Raw genomic sequence first — 14,848 nt, forward strand, 5'->3', positions numbered from 1 at the left:
ACCTCAGGTTTAAACTACAGGAAATATAAGGCAGTATTTATTTGGTTAAGAACGAGTTTTAGTCTGGTTTAGAAGTATTTTTTGTTTATTTCGTGTTGTTGACTTTTATATTGAATAACTATAGCGTGCGCGCGCGCTGCCGCCGCCTTCACAGGTTCACACAGTAATCAATAATGGCGGAGGTAAGAAAGAAATCACGCTTATAAATAAACACTTACAAACCACCTAGAGCTACAAAACTGTCGTTTCTCGGTGCTTTACAGCCGAAAGAGCTTTCTGGGTTGTTTATTCACCTCAGAGTTAACATACTTAAACTTCTATTTCAGGCTTCAATCAGTTGGTTAGCTTTCCTAGCAAACTTTTATTTTTCCCACCCTAGTTAGCCACATAGCGCTTTATAGAACACGATCAATACTACCGTACTAGATAGTACGCGTGAATAGCGCGAAACAGTCGACACTAATGGGTGCGCGCGCGCGAGTTTCTTGAATACTATCTATCAGGTTAGTATGCAAGGTTGTTTTTTAAACAAAAACCCGCTAATACTGACTGAGAAAGCTACAGGGCTAGCTGGCTAACTAGATAGCGCGCAAACGAGCAAGTTGTGTTAAACCTGTTGCACTTTGGGATGTTATTTAAATCTCCGGCATTTATTTAAGCTGTTAATAACAATTTTAAAGCTATAAAAGTAATGTATATTAGTGGTAGGGTGTTCTCGGTAGGTATAGATGTGGCTAGCGTTAGCCGCTAGTTTGGGTTACAGTAACTATAAGCCATGCAAAATGTGTGTATATATATATTGCATGGCTTATAGTTCTTTATATATATATATATATATATATATATATTAGAAAATTAACCACTATTTAGTAAAATTATGCTAGTTATGTTTGCAATGAAATTAAAATGTCTGACCACAAGTCAGTGTTTAAATAGCTCGCGCCTGCTTACAAGTCACATTTGTTGTATTGTAATGGTTGAATCCCAAATGTTTTCTTATTGCATATGATCTATTTAGGAGTTATCAAATTTCACCCTTTATAGTGCACTACTTAGCCATTTGGGATCAGACCGTAAACCGATCTAATTGTGACCTGGAGAAAAGCTAAACACGCCTCATCTGTGTTAACGACATGAAACCATTTCCCTAGCTTGGATATATTATAAGATACACAGTCGTTATACAGATATAACACTTTTCTTTAGTAGCTTGTAAAACGTGTTTTTTTTTTTTGTTAAATAATACTAGGTTTTTATTTGTAATTTAAAAACGTCCACCCTCAGCTGCCGAAACCCGGGATCGAACCAGGGACCTTTAGATCTTCAGTCTAACGCTCTCCCAACTGAGCTATTTCGGCGCGTTGTATTAAAGGGGTGACCAATAAGATGCTCAGTCATTTATTAGCCTATTGATGGCTCCTATCGCCTTACACCGATCAGTAATAACATTATGACTACCTGCGTGCTGCCAAAACAGCCCTGACCCGTCATGCACTGTGTATTCTGACGCCTTTCTATCAGGACCAGCATTAACTTCTTCAGCAGTTTCAGCAACAGGAGCTCGTCTATTACATCGGATTACACGTGCATCAATGAGCCTTGGCCGCCCATGACCCTGTCACCGGTTCACCACTGTTCCTTCCTTGGACCACTTTTGATAGATACTGACCACTGCAGACCGGGAACACCCCACAAGAGCTGCAGTTTTGGAGATGCTCTGATCCAGTGGTCTAGCCATCACAATTTGACCCTTGTCAAATTCGCTCAAATCCTTACGCTTGCCCATTTTTCCTGCTTCTAACACATCAACTTTGAGGACAAAATGTTCACTTGCTGCCTAATATATCCCACACACTAACAGGTGCCATGATGAGGAGATAATCAGTGTTCTTCACTTCACCTCTCAGTGCTCATAATGTTTTGGCTGATCGGTGTATTTCTAATCGATGTTCGGGATGAAGGTCTGAAACTTTTTTGCTTTAATTTGGCATGTTCAGATGTGGATTGCATTTTTACGTTGATTAGATTAATTATAACATTGCATTGGAAGCCACATACCTACACAAAAAGTATGTGGACGTCTGACCATCACACTCATATATGGATTAATACTCAATAATACTATGGATTAATAACTCATATATTGCACTCATATATGGTTTAATCTTAACACATATAACACACCTATAAAAATGACAAACGTTTTGCACAAAGCAAGGTCCATGGGGACAGGTTGGAGTGGAAGACGTCAAGTTCCTGTACAGAGCCCAGACTCACACTTGGGAGGCACTGGAACACAGACCTTCTCACCTAACATCAGCACCTTGTGGATGAATGAACACAAATCCTCACAACCACAAAGGGACTAAATCTGGAATGTTGTCTTCAACAAGCACATATGGGTGTGACGATCGGGGGTCCAAATACTTTTGAACATGCGGTGTATCAGTGGATTATGTTTATGATAAACTGTAGGAAATTAACAGAGGAGATGCATCTATTACCACAATGATGATAGTTTTTTTCCCCAGAAACCCAATAACACCTTGAAGTTTTTTTATTCCACTGCTTTTAGATTCATGATATAACACTTTTGATCTATGACATATGACTTCTTCAGCCTGATATTTTTTCAATCCTGAATTTTTCGGCTTTAAAGACGTCACGTAAAGGCTGAATACTTTTGAGTATTAATAGTCAGCATTTACAAACTGAGTGATTGGCACCATCTAGTGTCCAGGAATGTTGTTCAAGACTAATCTGTGATTATATCAGCAATCTGTGTAGAGGTTATAGCTGAAGTGTTTCTTCTTCTTCTTCTTCTTCTTCTTCTTCTTCTTCTTCTTCTTCTTCTTCTTCTTCTGTGAAAGGAAAAATAAATTTTTTTTTGCTTTTACTCTTTATCCAGCTTTCCATAAATGGAGCAAGTACCAAAGGTAACAATTAACAATTTATAGTATTTACAATTTACAGCTACATCATTTTATACACCTTCATTAAGATTTTAAAATCACTCTTATGTAGTCCTGCTAAAGTCCATGCTTGAAATCACTTCTGTCTTTAACGACCTAATAATAACACACAGTTAATAATTACTAATTAGGCTAAACAAATGCTAACAGATAAATATTTCAAAAGGAATGGAATAGACCGACAGAAGGAAAGCGTCTGGTTAAACCCGAATGTGTTTCAGGTGTGAAGGATGAGGACGAGGAGTTCGAGCCCTCTGCAGACATGCTGGTCCATGACTTCGATGATGAGCAGACGATGGAGGAGGAGGAGATGCTGCAGGGAGAGACCAATTTCAGCTCTGAGATAGACGACCTCACTCGAGTGAGTAACAGCTTGTAATAGGTGTGATCCTCTGACTGTTCCTGATCGAACAGTTCTGCAGTTTTGAGCAAGAGTTATGACCATAATTTTTAAGGTGTGAGATCTTCTGTAATGCTTCAAGACATTTACATCGATTAGATCAGGAGTAGGGGATTATTTAGGCTTTTTTTATTAACATTAACTGGATAGATAGATAGATAGATAGATAGATAGATAGATAGATAGATAGATAGATAGATAGATAGATAGACAGACAGATAGACAGACAGATAGATAGACAGATACTTTATTCATCCCAAAGGGAAATTCACAGTTTCCAGCAGTATCCACAAACACAGGTAATAGATAAAATAGGAAGGAATATAACAAAAATACTAAAATACCCAAATTTAGGGTACAAAAATATAACAAAAAATATATCAAATAACAAAATATAACAAAAAATATATCAAATAACAAAATATAACAAAAAATATATCAAATAACAGAATATAAAATATTACAAAATATAGCAGAATATAACAATATAACAAAATATAGCAGAAAAATACTAAATACAGAGATTTAGGAATAAATATGGAGAATGAGACTTAACTGGACACAAGTCATTCTGCTGCTTAAATAGGGTTCAATGTTTTTATCCTGTATTGTAAATTAAACTTAAAGCCGATTTCAGAATAAATTAGCTTAAATGTGGTAAGAAACATTAACATTTAATATTTGTTAATGTTATATATATATATGAGACATCATTCTCATTTGAGTATTTGCCTTTCCTCCCTATGTACCTGTTTTTTTTTTTTTTCCAGGAAGGAGAAATGCCCCTTCATGAGCTGTTAAAATTGTACGGCTACGGTGCTGCAGACTCGGCAGATTCAGAGGATGAAGGTCCTGTAGAACAGGATGTTTCAGTGAATGACCAAAGCAGCAGTGACCATGGGAACGTTAAGTCAAACAAGGTTAATTAAAAAAAAAAATAAAAACAAAGACATCATGTAACAGAGAGAAGGTTGTTACAAGTTTTCCTCTTCTGTGTGCTTGCTTATGTAAGGAGGACAGAGAGGACGAGGACCAGAAATCGTCCAGCGAGGAGTCCCCTGACCGCGGCAGGACACACAGCACCGCTCAGCTTCTCTACGCTGGACCATGCAGCTACTTTGATGGTATGTTGATTCACATTTGATTTCCTGAAGCGGATACACATCAGGTTTCTACCTAACCATTCAATACTCCACCATTTAAATAGGTGATGCTGACGAATCTGAGGATGAAGATTATGTTCCATCAGAAGAGTGGAAGAAGGTAAGGTTTCTAAACTTCCTACACTTACAAACTGAAAGTTAGGTATAGTCACACAAGTGAATTATTTTTTTGAATATACAGGAAGTGAAGGTTGGGCCAATGTACCAGGCTGAGACACCGACTGAGCTGTGCAAATATAAAGACAATGAGAAAGGTAGGAGGTGACTAATTGGAGACTGTTTAAAGTGAATACAACAATTTAATCATAGCATGAAAAATTCCTACGAGCTATAAATACAGGCAGTGATATTTCTCATTTTGAGATTCATCTCAATAAGGAAAGGAATCTCAGTCCAGTGCTTTAGACTGTTCAAACATTCTGACATTCATTTTGAGAATACTATATGACTATATATATATAACCCTATTAATTTATGCCCGTTTTGCAATCCTAGTGTACGAGAACGAGGATCAGCTTCTGTGGAATCCAGAGCTGCTGCCAGAAAAGGAGGTGGTTGAATTTTTAGCCGAAGCCTCAAAGCGGACCGGAGAGCAGACTGGAGCGGACCCTGTCCCAGAGAGGCCTCTAATCAAAGACAACGAGGAGGTGACTCACTGTCAATACTATACTAATATAGGGGAAGCTGTCCATCTGGATGCTCCGAGGCTGAAAACCATCGTTTATTGTCTATATTTCAGGCTCTCTACGAGTTGATAAAATGCAATTTTGATAAAGACGAAGCTTTAAAAAGACTTGAGTTTAACCCCAAGCCTGTTAAAGGTAAGCGTCTAATGTTCTTACTTTCACGTGCGTGGAACTGATATAGTTATTTTGACGATATTAGATGTTTTAAGTCATCAAGCAGGACAGTGATATTAGTGTGTCGCAGTGTTTCCACTGTGTTTGTTACTAAAGTGAATGATGTGACATTTTATTACTAACTCTCATTCACTTCAGATGAGCTTCCAGTGTGGACTGAGGAGGAAAGACGTGAATTTCAGCAAGAGGATGGAGCTTGTGGAAATGATTTCAACTCGCTGCAAGCTGATAAGGTAAACTTGTTAAACTTATTTAACCTCCTACAACCTGGCATCCACATACTGTGCATGGACATCATATTTTTGGTTGTGTGCACCATAGTAGTTAATTTTTTGTAACTGGAACCTGTTGTACACAAAAGAAGTGGCTTCATGTTCAGTGATAATGTCTGGTTATTATATTTATTGGTTCCTCCTAACCCCAAATAGCTAGAAGAAATCTAAAATGCAAGCCAAACCAAAGCTCGGGTCTTAGGAGGTTAAACTATAGATGGCCATGTTGGCACAGCAGTGGTTCTCTGGATTTCTCCCAAAAACATATGAGTAGGTGACTGGTTACTCTAAATTGCCCCTAGGTGTGAATGTGTGTGTGTGCACGGTACCCTGTAATGGGCTGGCATGTTTTAAGCAACGAACCATAGTGGTAAACTAAATTTATGGCAAAAAATCCATCAAGGCTCTCTGAGAGTTTACCTTCAAAAGAACTGTAGTAAGTTCTCCAAGAAGGCTGAAACAAAATACAGGCAAATGGCAAATTTTAAATGGCAATGCAAATTGTAATTTGATTATTTTTTTAATGGACTGTTAAAGTGTACTGCTCAATATAGTAAATATCAAAAACTATAAATTTAACAAATAAAAGCACTTATGTCCAAAGCTATATTAAAATTAGTTTGAGACAATTAAAGTCATGGTTCTTGTTTTAATTACTATATCAAACCAGTCCATCATTTTGCTGAATTTTGTATATTACAACACCGCATTACAGTGATGTTCCAATGTGCAATATTTTACCATTTTATAATTTTTTATATGTTTATAATTTTATATAATCTTACTTTCTTTTACTATTTGTATTGTTATTTAATTTATTATTATTTGTATTGTGCAATATTTTTTATTCATTTTTATTTTCTTTTATAATTTTTACATCATTTCTTTTCTTTTACTATCTGTCTTTTTAATTCTCTTTCTTTCTATCTTTAGGTTAAAAACCTGCACGTTATCTTATCTTATCTTATCTTATCTTATCTTATCTTATCTTATCTTATCTTATCTTATCTTATCTTATCTTATCTTATCTTATCTTATCTTAAAGATCAAACTTGTTATTTCTGTGTACAGCAGATCAAACTGTGGAGGAGAAAACCTGATCTTCATCCTGCTGTCATGTGAGTCCCTCAAATCAATATCGTGAAATCTCAAAACACAAAAAAATAAATTTGAGAAAATATAAAAATGTATAAGATATAGTCTAATTTTCCTGTATTTTACCGGACTGTGGGTTTGGCGATGTCACCAGAAATCTTTTCGGTTACACGTCCTTCTTCACCCTAGGTTTCTGTATAAAATTCTGTATTTCCCACATAATCATTTTCTTTTATATATTTGAGTGTATAGTAGTACATAAAAATTACTCTAGCATTGTTAAACTGACAGCTTTATTATGATGTAAGCAAAATAAAACTTTCTTAGCTTTAACAAATAAGTAAGCACAATATTTTATTTATTTTAGATTTTTTATATTTATTTTTTAAATAAATATTTATTAAGTTCCCCTTTGGCCAGTATGTACATTTCTATGCTACTGAAATTTTAGGCTAATGAAATGTTGGCTCTTGGCTTCTCTATAGCTCCAGTTCGTGTAAATATTGCCTTAGCATTAAAAATTCCAAACATTATTATAAAACTGTGCCAGCTTTTATATGCTAATTTAGAAGAAACTTTGTTTTTCTTCTGCACAAGTATAAGTACATTTGATTTCCATACAAAAAATACGGAGCTAAAGAGTGTGATGATGAGAGTGGCCTTCAGTCACTGTTTAATACAATCGCTAAAGCTCATACTGTACAGTTAACATTGTGTTGTGTGATGTTTATCTGTGTGTGTGTGTGTTTTCAGGGACTCCACAGAGCAGATGGAGAACACGGAGGTCAGCCGAGCAGCTACTGTTCCTAGAGGAGCTTCCAACTACAGCAGCCACCAGTCAGATAGTGAAGCCAGCAGCACAACACACAACGGTCAGTCTGACGTTTATCTTCTCTTAAACCACTACGCTATTTAATCCTCAATTCTGATTGGTCAGAAAGTGCTGATTTGCTGATTATAATAGCAGCTCTGCCTGTAAGATAAATCAGAGCTGTACATATAATGCACTTATTCTGATGCTGTATTGTTTGTATGGTAACAACTGGTAAAGCAAACAGATATTTAACCTTTATGGAAGGAGCTCCTGGTGCTGTGCTTGTCTTATTAATCTCTACAGTAAAAAGATACTGGGAATGTTAGGAACAACAGATAAAAAGTATGACAAGTTCTTTATTTAATAAAAAAAATTGAGGTGTAAGAGGAATGAAGCATGACCCATTTTATTTGTTGCATACTACACAGACATTGAAAAATAACTCAACTAGGACACTTTCACATGAATTGCTTTCAATCAGAATATGTATATACACAGATCAGGCATAAGATTATGAGCACAGAGAAGTCACGTGAATAACACTGATGATCTCCTCATCATGGCACCTGTTAGTGGGTGGGATATATTAGGCAGCAAGTGAACATTTTGTCCTCAAAGTTGATGTGTTAGAAACAGGAAAAATGGACAAGTATAAGGATTTGAGCGAGTTTGACAAGGACCAAATTGTGATGGCTAGACCACTGGATCAGAGCATCTCCAAAACTGCAGCTCTTGCGGGGTGTTCCCGGTCTGCAGTGGTCAGTATCTATCAAAAGTGGTCCAAGGAAGGAACAGTGGTGAACCGGTGACAGGGTCATGGGCGGCCAAGGCTCACTGATGCATGTAGGTTGCTGAAATTGCTGAAGAGGTTAATGCTGGTTCTGATAGAAAGGTCAGACTACACAGTGCATGGCGGCTCAGGGCTGTTTTGGCAGCACAATATTAGGCAGGTGGTCATTATGCTATGCCTGATCAGTGTATAGTTTCATTCAGACTCTACAAAATAACATATGGGTGTCAAACAGTGTTGAAGAGACTATACATAGCAGAAGGCTTGGGCTTCAATGTGCTTTCTTTTCTGTTTGTCTGTTTTTCTAAGGCTGAATCTAGGCTATGTTTCACTTCACACATCTCCGTCTCTGTCTTGCTTTTGTCTGTTGTGTTCAAACAGAGGGCAGAAATGCATCAAGTTTCCATTTAAACTGATTTCATACTGCATCTGCACCCCAAGGATTACACCAGACCTGATTAATGTGAACATCTTTGACTAATCGGAGTATTTTGTGTCCCTACTACAGGTGCAGATTCCCGTTCTGTCGCTCCCACGTCCTCGTGTGTCTCGGATCGTACCACATCGAACACACAGGTTCATTCCAGCCCCGATCCCGACATCAGCAGCTCAAACACGGGCGCAGCCGGACGGCAGCGGGAGGACGAGGAGGATTCAGAGAGACCGGTGAAGAAGCAGAAGACCGAGATGGAGTTTCTTGCGGCAGCAGCAGTTTAGCATGTTCACAGAGGATGCAGAAGTTGCAGATGTATTTTTCGCTGCATTTCAGGGATTTATTTGAAGAATGCTCTTGGATGCTTTTATGATCTAATTCATACCCAAAAGCAACACAGCCCAAAGGTTCACGTGTAACGATTTACTGCTCTGTGTAGGATCAGGATCCTAGATAAGAGAGGAACACAACCTTCATATTTATAAATCACATCTTGACAAATAGGAAGTGATATTGATCTCATACAGCTTTAACAGATATTTACTACCCAGTTCATTTACATAATCAAAAGTTCTTAGAGTTACAGTCACTAAACAAATATAATCTCCATCACCCCAGAAAATCTGACATGTTCGACTACCAGCTGTTCGACGCTTCATCTTTTTCCACATGAACAGTTAATTGGGGAACTTCCTCTTTCGTATTATTCCAAAAAAGTTGTTTGTATGAAAAATTTCTGCTTATTTTTGTATTCGATAGCTATTTATATTTTGTATACAGTTCTGGTTGAGCACATGCTTTCAAGGGGAAATGTAAGACTGAATATTTATTTCTAATGTACTCTCTGTGTCTGTAAAGACTATTACACTATCGTTTCAGCCTTACAATGTTTTCTAAAGTTTATACACCTCTTCCATGATGTCTGAAGGATCTTATCACCATACATTGTTTTGTTTCTGTAAGTGGTATAAAAACGTTTGACCCTGTAAAACTAAACTTTTTTTTTTTTTTGGTAACATTTCATGCGTGGACATTTTTTTAATAAAGAAAATAAAGTTCTTAATTATTTCTCTGTAAGCAGATTTTGTCTCTTTGATTTAATTGAGAAATTAAAGAATGTGCACCAGCTTAATGTTTTAAATCCTGACCCTGTGGACATACAAGACTTACTCTACATTCACTGTGGGTGTAAAGGTATAAACGATGATTATGTTGTTTCAAACTGTACATAGGCTAATAATCAGCAAGGGCAACTGAATCAATCAGGCATAATATTATGAGCAGTGACAGGTGAAGAGAATAACTGATGATCTCCTCATCATGGCACCTGTTAGTGGGTGGGATATATTAGGCAGCAAGTGAACATTTTGTCCTTTGTGTTAGAAGCAGGAAAAATGGGCAAGTGTAAGGATTTGAGCGAGTTTGACAAAGGGCCAAATTGTGATGGCTAGACCACTGGACCAGAGCATCTCCAAAACTGCAGCTCTTGTGGGGTGTTCCCGGTCTGCAGTGGTCAGTATCTATCAAAAGCGGTCCAAGGAAGGAACAGTGGTGAACCGGCGACAGGGTCATGGGCGGCCAAGGCTCACTGATGCACGTGGGGAGAGAAGGCTGGCCCGTGTGATCTGATCCAACAGACGAGCTACTGTTGATCAAACTGCTGAAGAAGTTAATGATAGAAAGGTGTCAGAATACACAGTGCATGATGGGTCAGGGCTGTTTTGGCAGCAAAAGGAGGACCAACACAATATTAGACAGGTGGTCATAATGTTATAGCTGATCGGTGTAGATATATTTGCTTTTAGCTTTTCATTGAAAGTAGATTCAACAATCAGGAAAAGAGAGAAAAGAAAGCTATTACAGACCAACCTTTCCAAAACAAAAAAGTCAGTGTTGAAATTAAAGGTGCATTATTCAAGATTACTAAAAGCAATGGTTAAGTATGTGTTTAAACCTAATATAATAAGAATCATTTGTGCTTAAACAATTTTTTTCTTATCTTGTATATATATATATATATATATATATATATATATATATATATATATATATATATATATATATAAACTTTCCAAGTTATTTGAAAATAGGAAAGAAGGAAAGAAAATAGAAGTGTGTACATAGTGACCCTGCTTCATTACAGTTCTGAAATGAATGTCAGTGTTTATCCTTTGGAAATATTTACCTGGAAAACAAACCACAGCTTACATAGAAGAAGGAAGAAAATAAAGTAAAATAAAATAAAATAAAAAATGACAGCACTGTTGCATCGTCCAGCATCCTGAGTTCGAGTCTCGATCCCACTCACTGTGTTCTCCCCGTGCTTGGCGGGTTTCCTCCAGGTGCTCCGGTTTCCTCCCACAGTCCAAAGACATGCTTCTAGGCTGATTGGAGTCTCTAAATTGCCCGTAGTGTGTGAGTGAATGTGTGTGTGTGTGTGTGTGTGTGTGTGCCCTGCGATGGGTTGGCACTCTGTCCAGGGTGTGTCCTGCCTTGATGCCCGATGATGCCTGAGATAGGCACAGGCTCCCTGTGACCTGAGGATAGATCAGATAAGTGGTACAGACAATGAAATGGTAAATAAATAAATAAATAAATAAATAAATAGCTGTAATAATGATGCTGTTATCATTACTACAGTCATTTTTAATTTAATTTTATTTAATTAATTTTATAAAATTACAATGATAGATAGATAGATAGATAGATAGATAGATAGATAGATAGATAAAAAAATAAATGAATAAATAAATAAATAAATAAATAAATAAATAAATAAATAAATAAATAAATAAATAAATAAATAAATAAATAAATAAATAAATAAATAAATAAATAAATAAATGGCTGTAGTAATGACGCTGTTATCTGTGGGTAAACTGTTAATCAACCACTAGGTGTCAGTGTTACTCTTCAAAAAAATAAAAACTCTCCAAGCAGACAGCATCTTTACTGTCTCAACAACGCTGCTGAATATTTAACACATATTTCACATGTAACTGGTGCTTCAGTCACAAACTAATTACATGTAAACATAGCTACATGTAAATCAGTTAGTGAGCTAGAGGGATCTAAGCCACAAGTCTTTCAAAGATAAAAAAAATGAATAAGGATCCACATCACTTATTTGCACTTATAACACCACTTGAAAAAGTTTTATTTGGGATTTTTTAATGAAATCAAGTGCAACAGCACCGCCAGAAACAAAAACAAAACAAAACAAGAAAATGACAGCAGAATGACATGAAGTGAGACAGTGGGCTAGCTGTAGAGTGGTTAGGGTTAGGGTTAGGGTTAGTCACACAGCCAATCAGAGACAGTTTAATGTCGGGTGATTACACACATCTTAGAGTGACAAGCCTGCTAGCTTTAACTTTCCACGAGGGTTCAAATCTTTCAGCCAGCTTTAGTGATTCATCTAAAGCTAGGGTTCGGGTTAATGAAGCTTCCTATGTGTCTGTACTGTGTGTGTGTGTGTGTGTGTGAGAGAGAGAGAGTGTAATCATTTACTAATTTTTTACATTTAAAAGCCCTCAACCTTCATCTTCTTCTCCTTCTTCTTTTTCTTCTTCTTATTATTATTACTGAAAATTTGGGATATTATGCATTGTTCAACTCTATCACCGTTGACTGTCACTGATACACAAACACATCCACGAATATATTTTCACAACACTTTAAAACACTGCTTTCTGAATTGCTTTTTAAGCTTAAATCCATCATTATGAATTTATTCACCTTTAAATAATCGCTGATTGCTGTAGTGAGTTAACAGCATGCGGGTCTGCACAGGTACTGTCCTAAATAATATGTGCTTGATTCTGTGATTATACTCTATTGTATAAGAGGAAATTTTGCTAGGTAGCTAATCACCAGTCTGCAAATTCCTGGTCATGTTCATCTTCTCCATGTTTGGCATGTCCAACTTCGCCTTATGTGAAACGGGAGGTCGGCATTGACGTACAGCTTTGAGACGTTCGGTAACAGCATGATCATCTTGTTCGTGATCACCATGTCAACAGGATGGGACGGTTTGCTTGCTCCCATCCTCAACTACCCACCTGATTGCAACCCTAAGAAGGGGAACCCAGGAACCGTGTCAAACCCTTCTGTGGGAATCTTCTTCTTTGTCATGTACATCATTGTGTCCTTCCTGATTGCTGTAAACATGCACATTGCCATTATTTTGGAGATGTTCAGTGTTGCAACAAAGGAAAGGGCTGATCCATTGTGCGAGAAGTTTGCAACTCTAATGTGTGACTGTAATTCACTCCTGCAGTATTTATTTACCAGGAACTACCAGAGGGGGTAAAGAGAGGTATATTGCTATACCTTGTTGAATGTCATGTGGTTATGTCATGTGTCTTGTCACCTGTTTCCATTTTTGCTCCTAATGTGTTGCCTTATTTATACCCGCCCCCTCGTGTCTGTCTTTGTCATGTCATTGTTCAATGTTGTGTTTGGTTCCTTGGGTTTTTTTTTTAGGTTGAGTCTTTGTTTTCAGTGATATTTGGGGAAGTGGTTGCTTGGTGGTTAAGGTGTTAAGGCCTATTGATTTGAAGTTTGAACCCTAGGTCCACCAAGCTGCCACTGCTGGGCCCATGAGCAAGGCCCTTATCCGTCAATTGCTCAGTTGTCACTCTGGATAAGAGCATAAATGTATTTGTGTTTTGTTTATTTCATGTTATGGTGGTTACATTGTGTGGTTTGTGTTATTTTTAGTTAATAAAAACAAGGACTGTTTTTTATCCTGCACTCGGGTCTGACTGGCTGCATCCCTTTGAAACATGAAAGTTATACAGCCTGCAACCCTGTACAGTCATTGTATGGATTAAAACCCGGGCTCATTCTGTCATTTTTATTCTGCAGCCCATTTAAACTTAATAGTAATAAAAAATATTTTGTTCCTCCAGATCAGTGTTTCTCAATCTTCATATCATACACTATATTGCTATATATATCCCATTCTAAATCTGTAGGGTTTAATATGGAGTTTAGGAGTGTGTTTATGGGATTTTTTGACCATTCCTCTAGAAGCACATTTGTGAGGTCAGGCACTGATGTCGGACGAGAAGGCCTGGCTTGCAGTCTCCGCTCTAATTCATCCCAAAGGTGTTCTATCGGGTTGAGGTCAGGACTCTGTGCAGGCCAGTCAAGTTCCTCCACACCAAACTCGCTCATCCATGTCTTTATGGACCTTGCTTTGCACTGGTTCTTCAGCTGATCTGAAGGCCACATGAAGTGTAGAGGTCTGTAGCTATTGACTCTGGCGACTTTTGCGCACTGTACATGCGCTGACCCCGCTCTCTGATTTTACATGACCTAACACTTTGTGGCTGAGTTGCTGTTGTTCCCAATTACTTTCACTTGGTTATAATACCACTAACAGCTTGACTCTGGAATATTTAGTAGTGAGAAAAATTTCACGAATAGACTTGTGACAACCTATCATGGTACCACGCTTGAATTCACTGAGCTCCTGAGAGCGACCCAGTCCGACTGCCTAGGTGTGTGATTTTATAGACCTGTGGCCATGGAAGTGATTGGAACACCTGAATTCAATGATTTGGAGGATTTTTAGCGATATAGTGTACGTCATATTTGCCAAATCTGTTCCAGCCATTCGCAGGACACAATCACATACCCATTCAAACACTACAGACAATTTAGAGATGCCAATCAGCCAACCTACATATCTTTAGATAGGTTGGGGGAGGACTCCAGAGCACCCAAAGGAAACCCTCAAAGCATGGCAAGAACATGTAAACTCCAAAGAGTGGATACAGGTATAAAATTAGTATGATAATAAGCTACCTTCGATTGCTTTTAAATACTGAAACAGACTTGTGGTTGGTTGAGTGAACATATTCTCACAACTCGATTAACCAGCAGCTGTGATGTGAGCTAGAGAGACACTAAGTCACTGAGGTGGCATCACAGCTAACAAGCCTATATTAAATTGATTAATATAAGTAAAAACATGTGCAGGATGGAGATACACCAGGACCTGGATTGAGAAAACAAAAATCCTGAAGACAGAAATCAAACT

At 37.5% G+C, this 14,848-nt stretch overlaps 1 protein-coding gene, 1 non-coding gene and 1 pseudogene across 4 annotated transcripts; 2 read left to right on the forward strand and 1 right to left on the reverse strand.

Moving 5' to 3' along the window:
* Positions 1-90: 90 nt before the first annotated feature.
* Positions 91-9,876, forward strand: mier1a (mesoderm induction early response 1a, transcriptional regulator). 3 transcript variants are annotated; one of them, XM_058403820.1, is made up of 13 exons: positions 91-182; positions 2,909-2,936; positions 3,194-3,333; positions 4,143-4,292; positions 4,385-4,496; positions 4,580-4,635; positions 4,717-4,789; positions 5,031-5,182; positions 5,275-5,356; positions 5,534-5,628; positions 6,739-6,785; positions 7,516-7,634; positions 8,875-9,876. In XM_058403820.1, exons 1-13 carry the CDS (start codon positions 174-176, stop codon positions 9,081-9,083), a joined length of 1,272 nt encoding a protein of 423 aa, XP_058259803.1. In that variant the 5' UTR covers positions 91-173; the 3' UTR covers positions 9,084-9,876. The 3 variants fall into 3 exon arrangements, with proteins under 3 accessions (XP_058259803.1, XP_058259802.1, XP_058259801.1); XM_058403819.1 differs by lacking the exon at positions 91-182 and adding an exon at positions 848-1,961 and having other exon boundaries at positions 6,742-6,785; XM_058403818.1 differs by lacking the exon at positions 91-182 and adding an exon at positions 851-1,961.
* trnaf-gaa (transfer RNA phenylalanine (anticodon GAA)) lies at positions 1,286-1,358 on the reverse strand. Its single transcript has one exon. It is a non-coding gene; the product is annotated as a tRNA-Phe (tRNA).
* Positions 9,877-12,575: 2,699 nt separating the features above from the next.
* On the forward strand, positions 12,576-13,111 carry LOC131361428 (sodium channel protein type 4 subunit alpha B-like; annotated as a pseudogene).
* The last annotated feature ends 1,737 nt before the right edge of the window (positions 13,112-14,848 follow it).

Source organism: Hemibagrus wyckioides, linkage group LG11 (genome assembly GCF_019097595.1).
Source record: "Hemibagrus wyckioides isolate EC202008001 linkage group LG11, SWU_Hwy_1.0, whole genome shotgun sequence".
In the NCBI taxonomy this organism is placed as follows: domain Eukaryota; kingdom Metazoa; phylum Chordata; class Actinopteri; order Siluriformes; family Bagridae; genus Hemibagrus; species Hemibagrus wyckioides.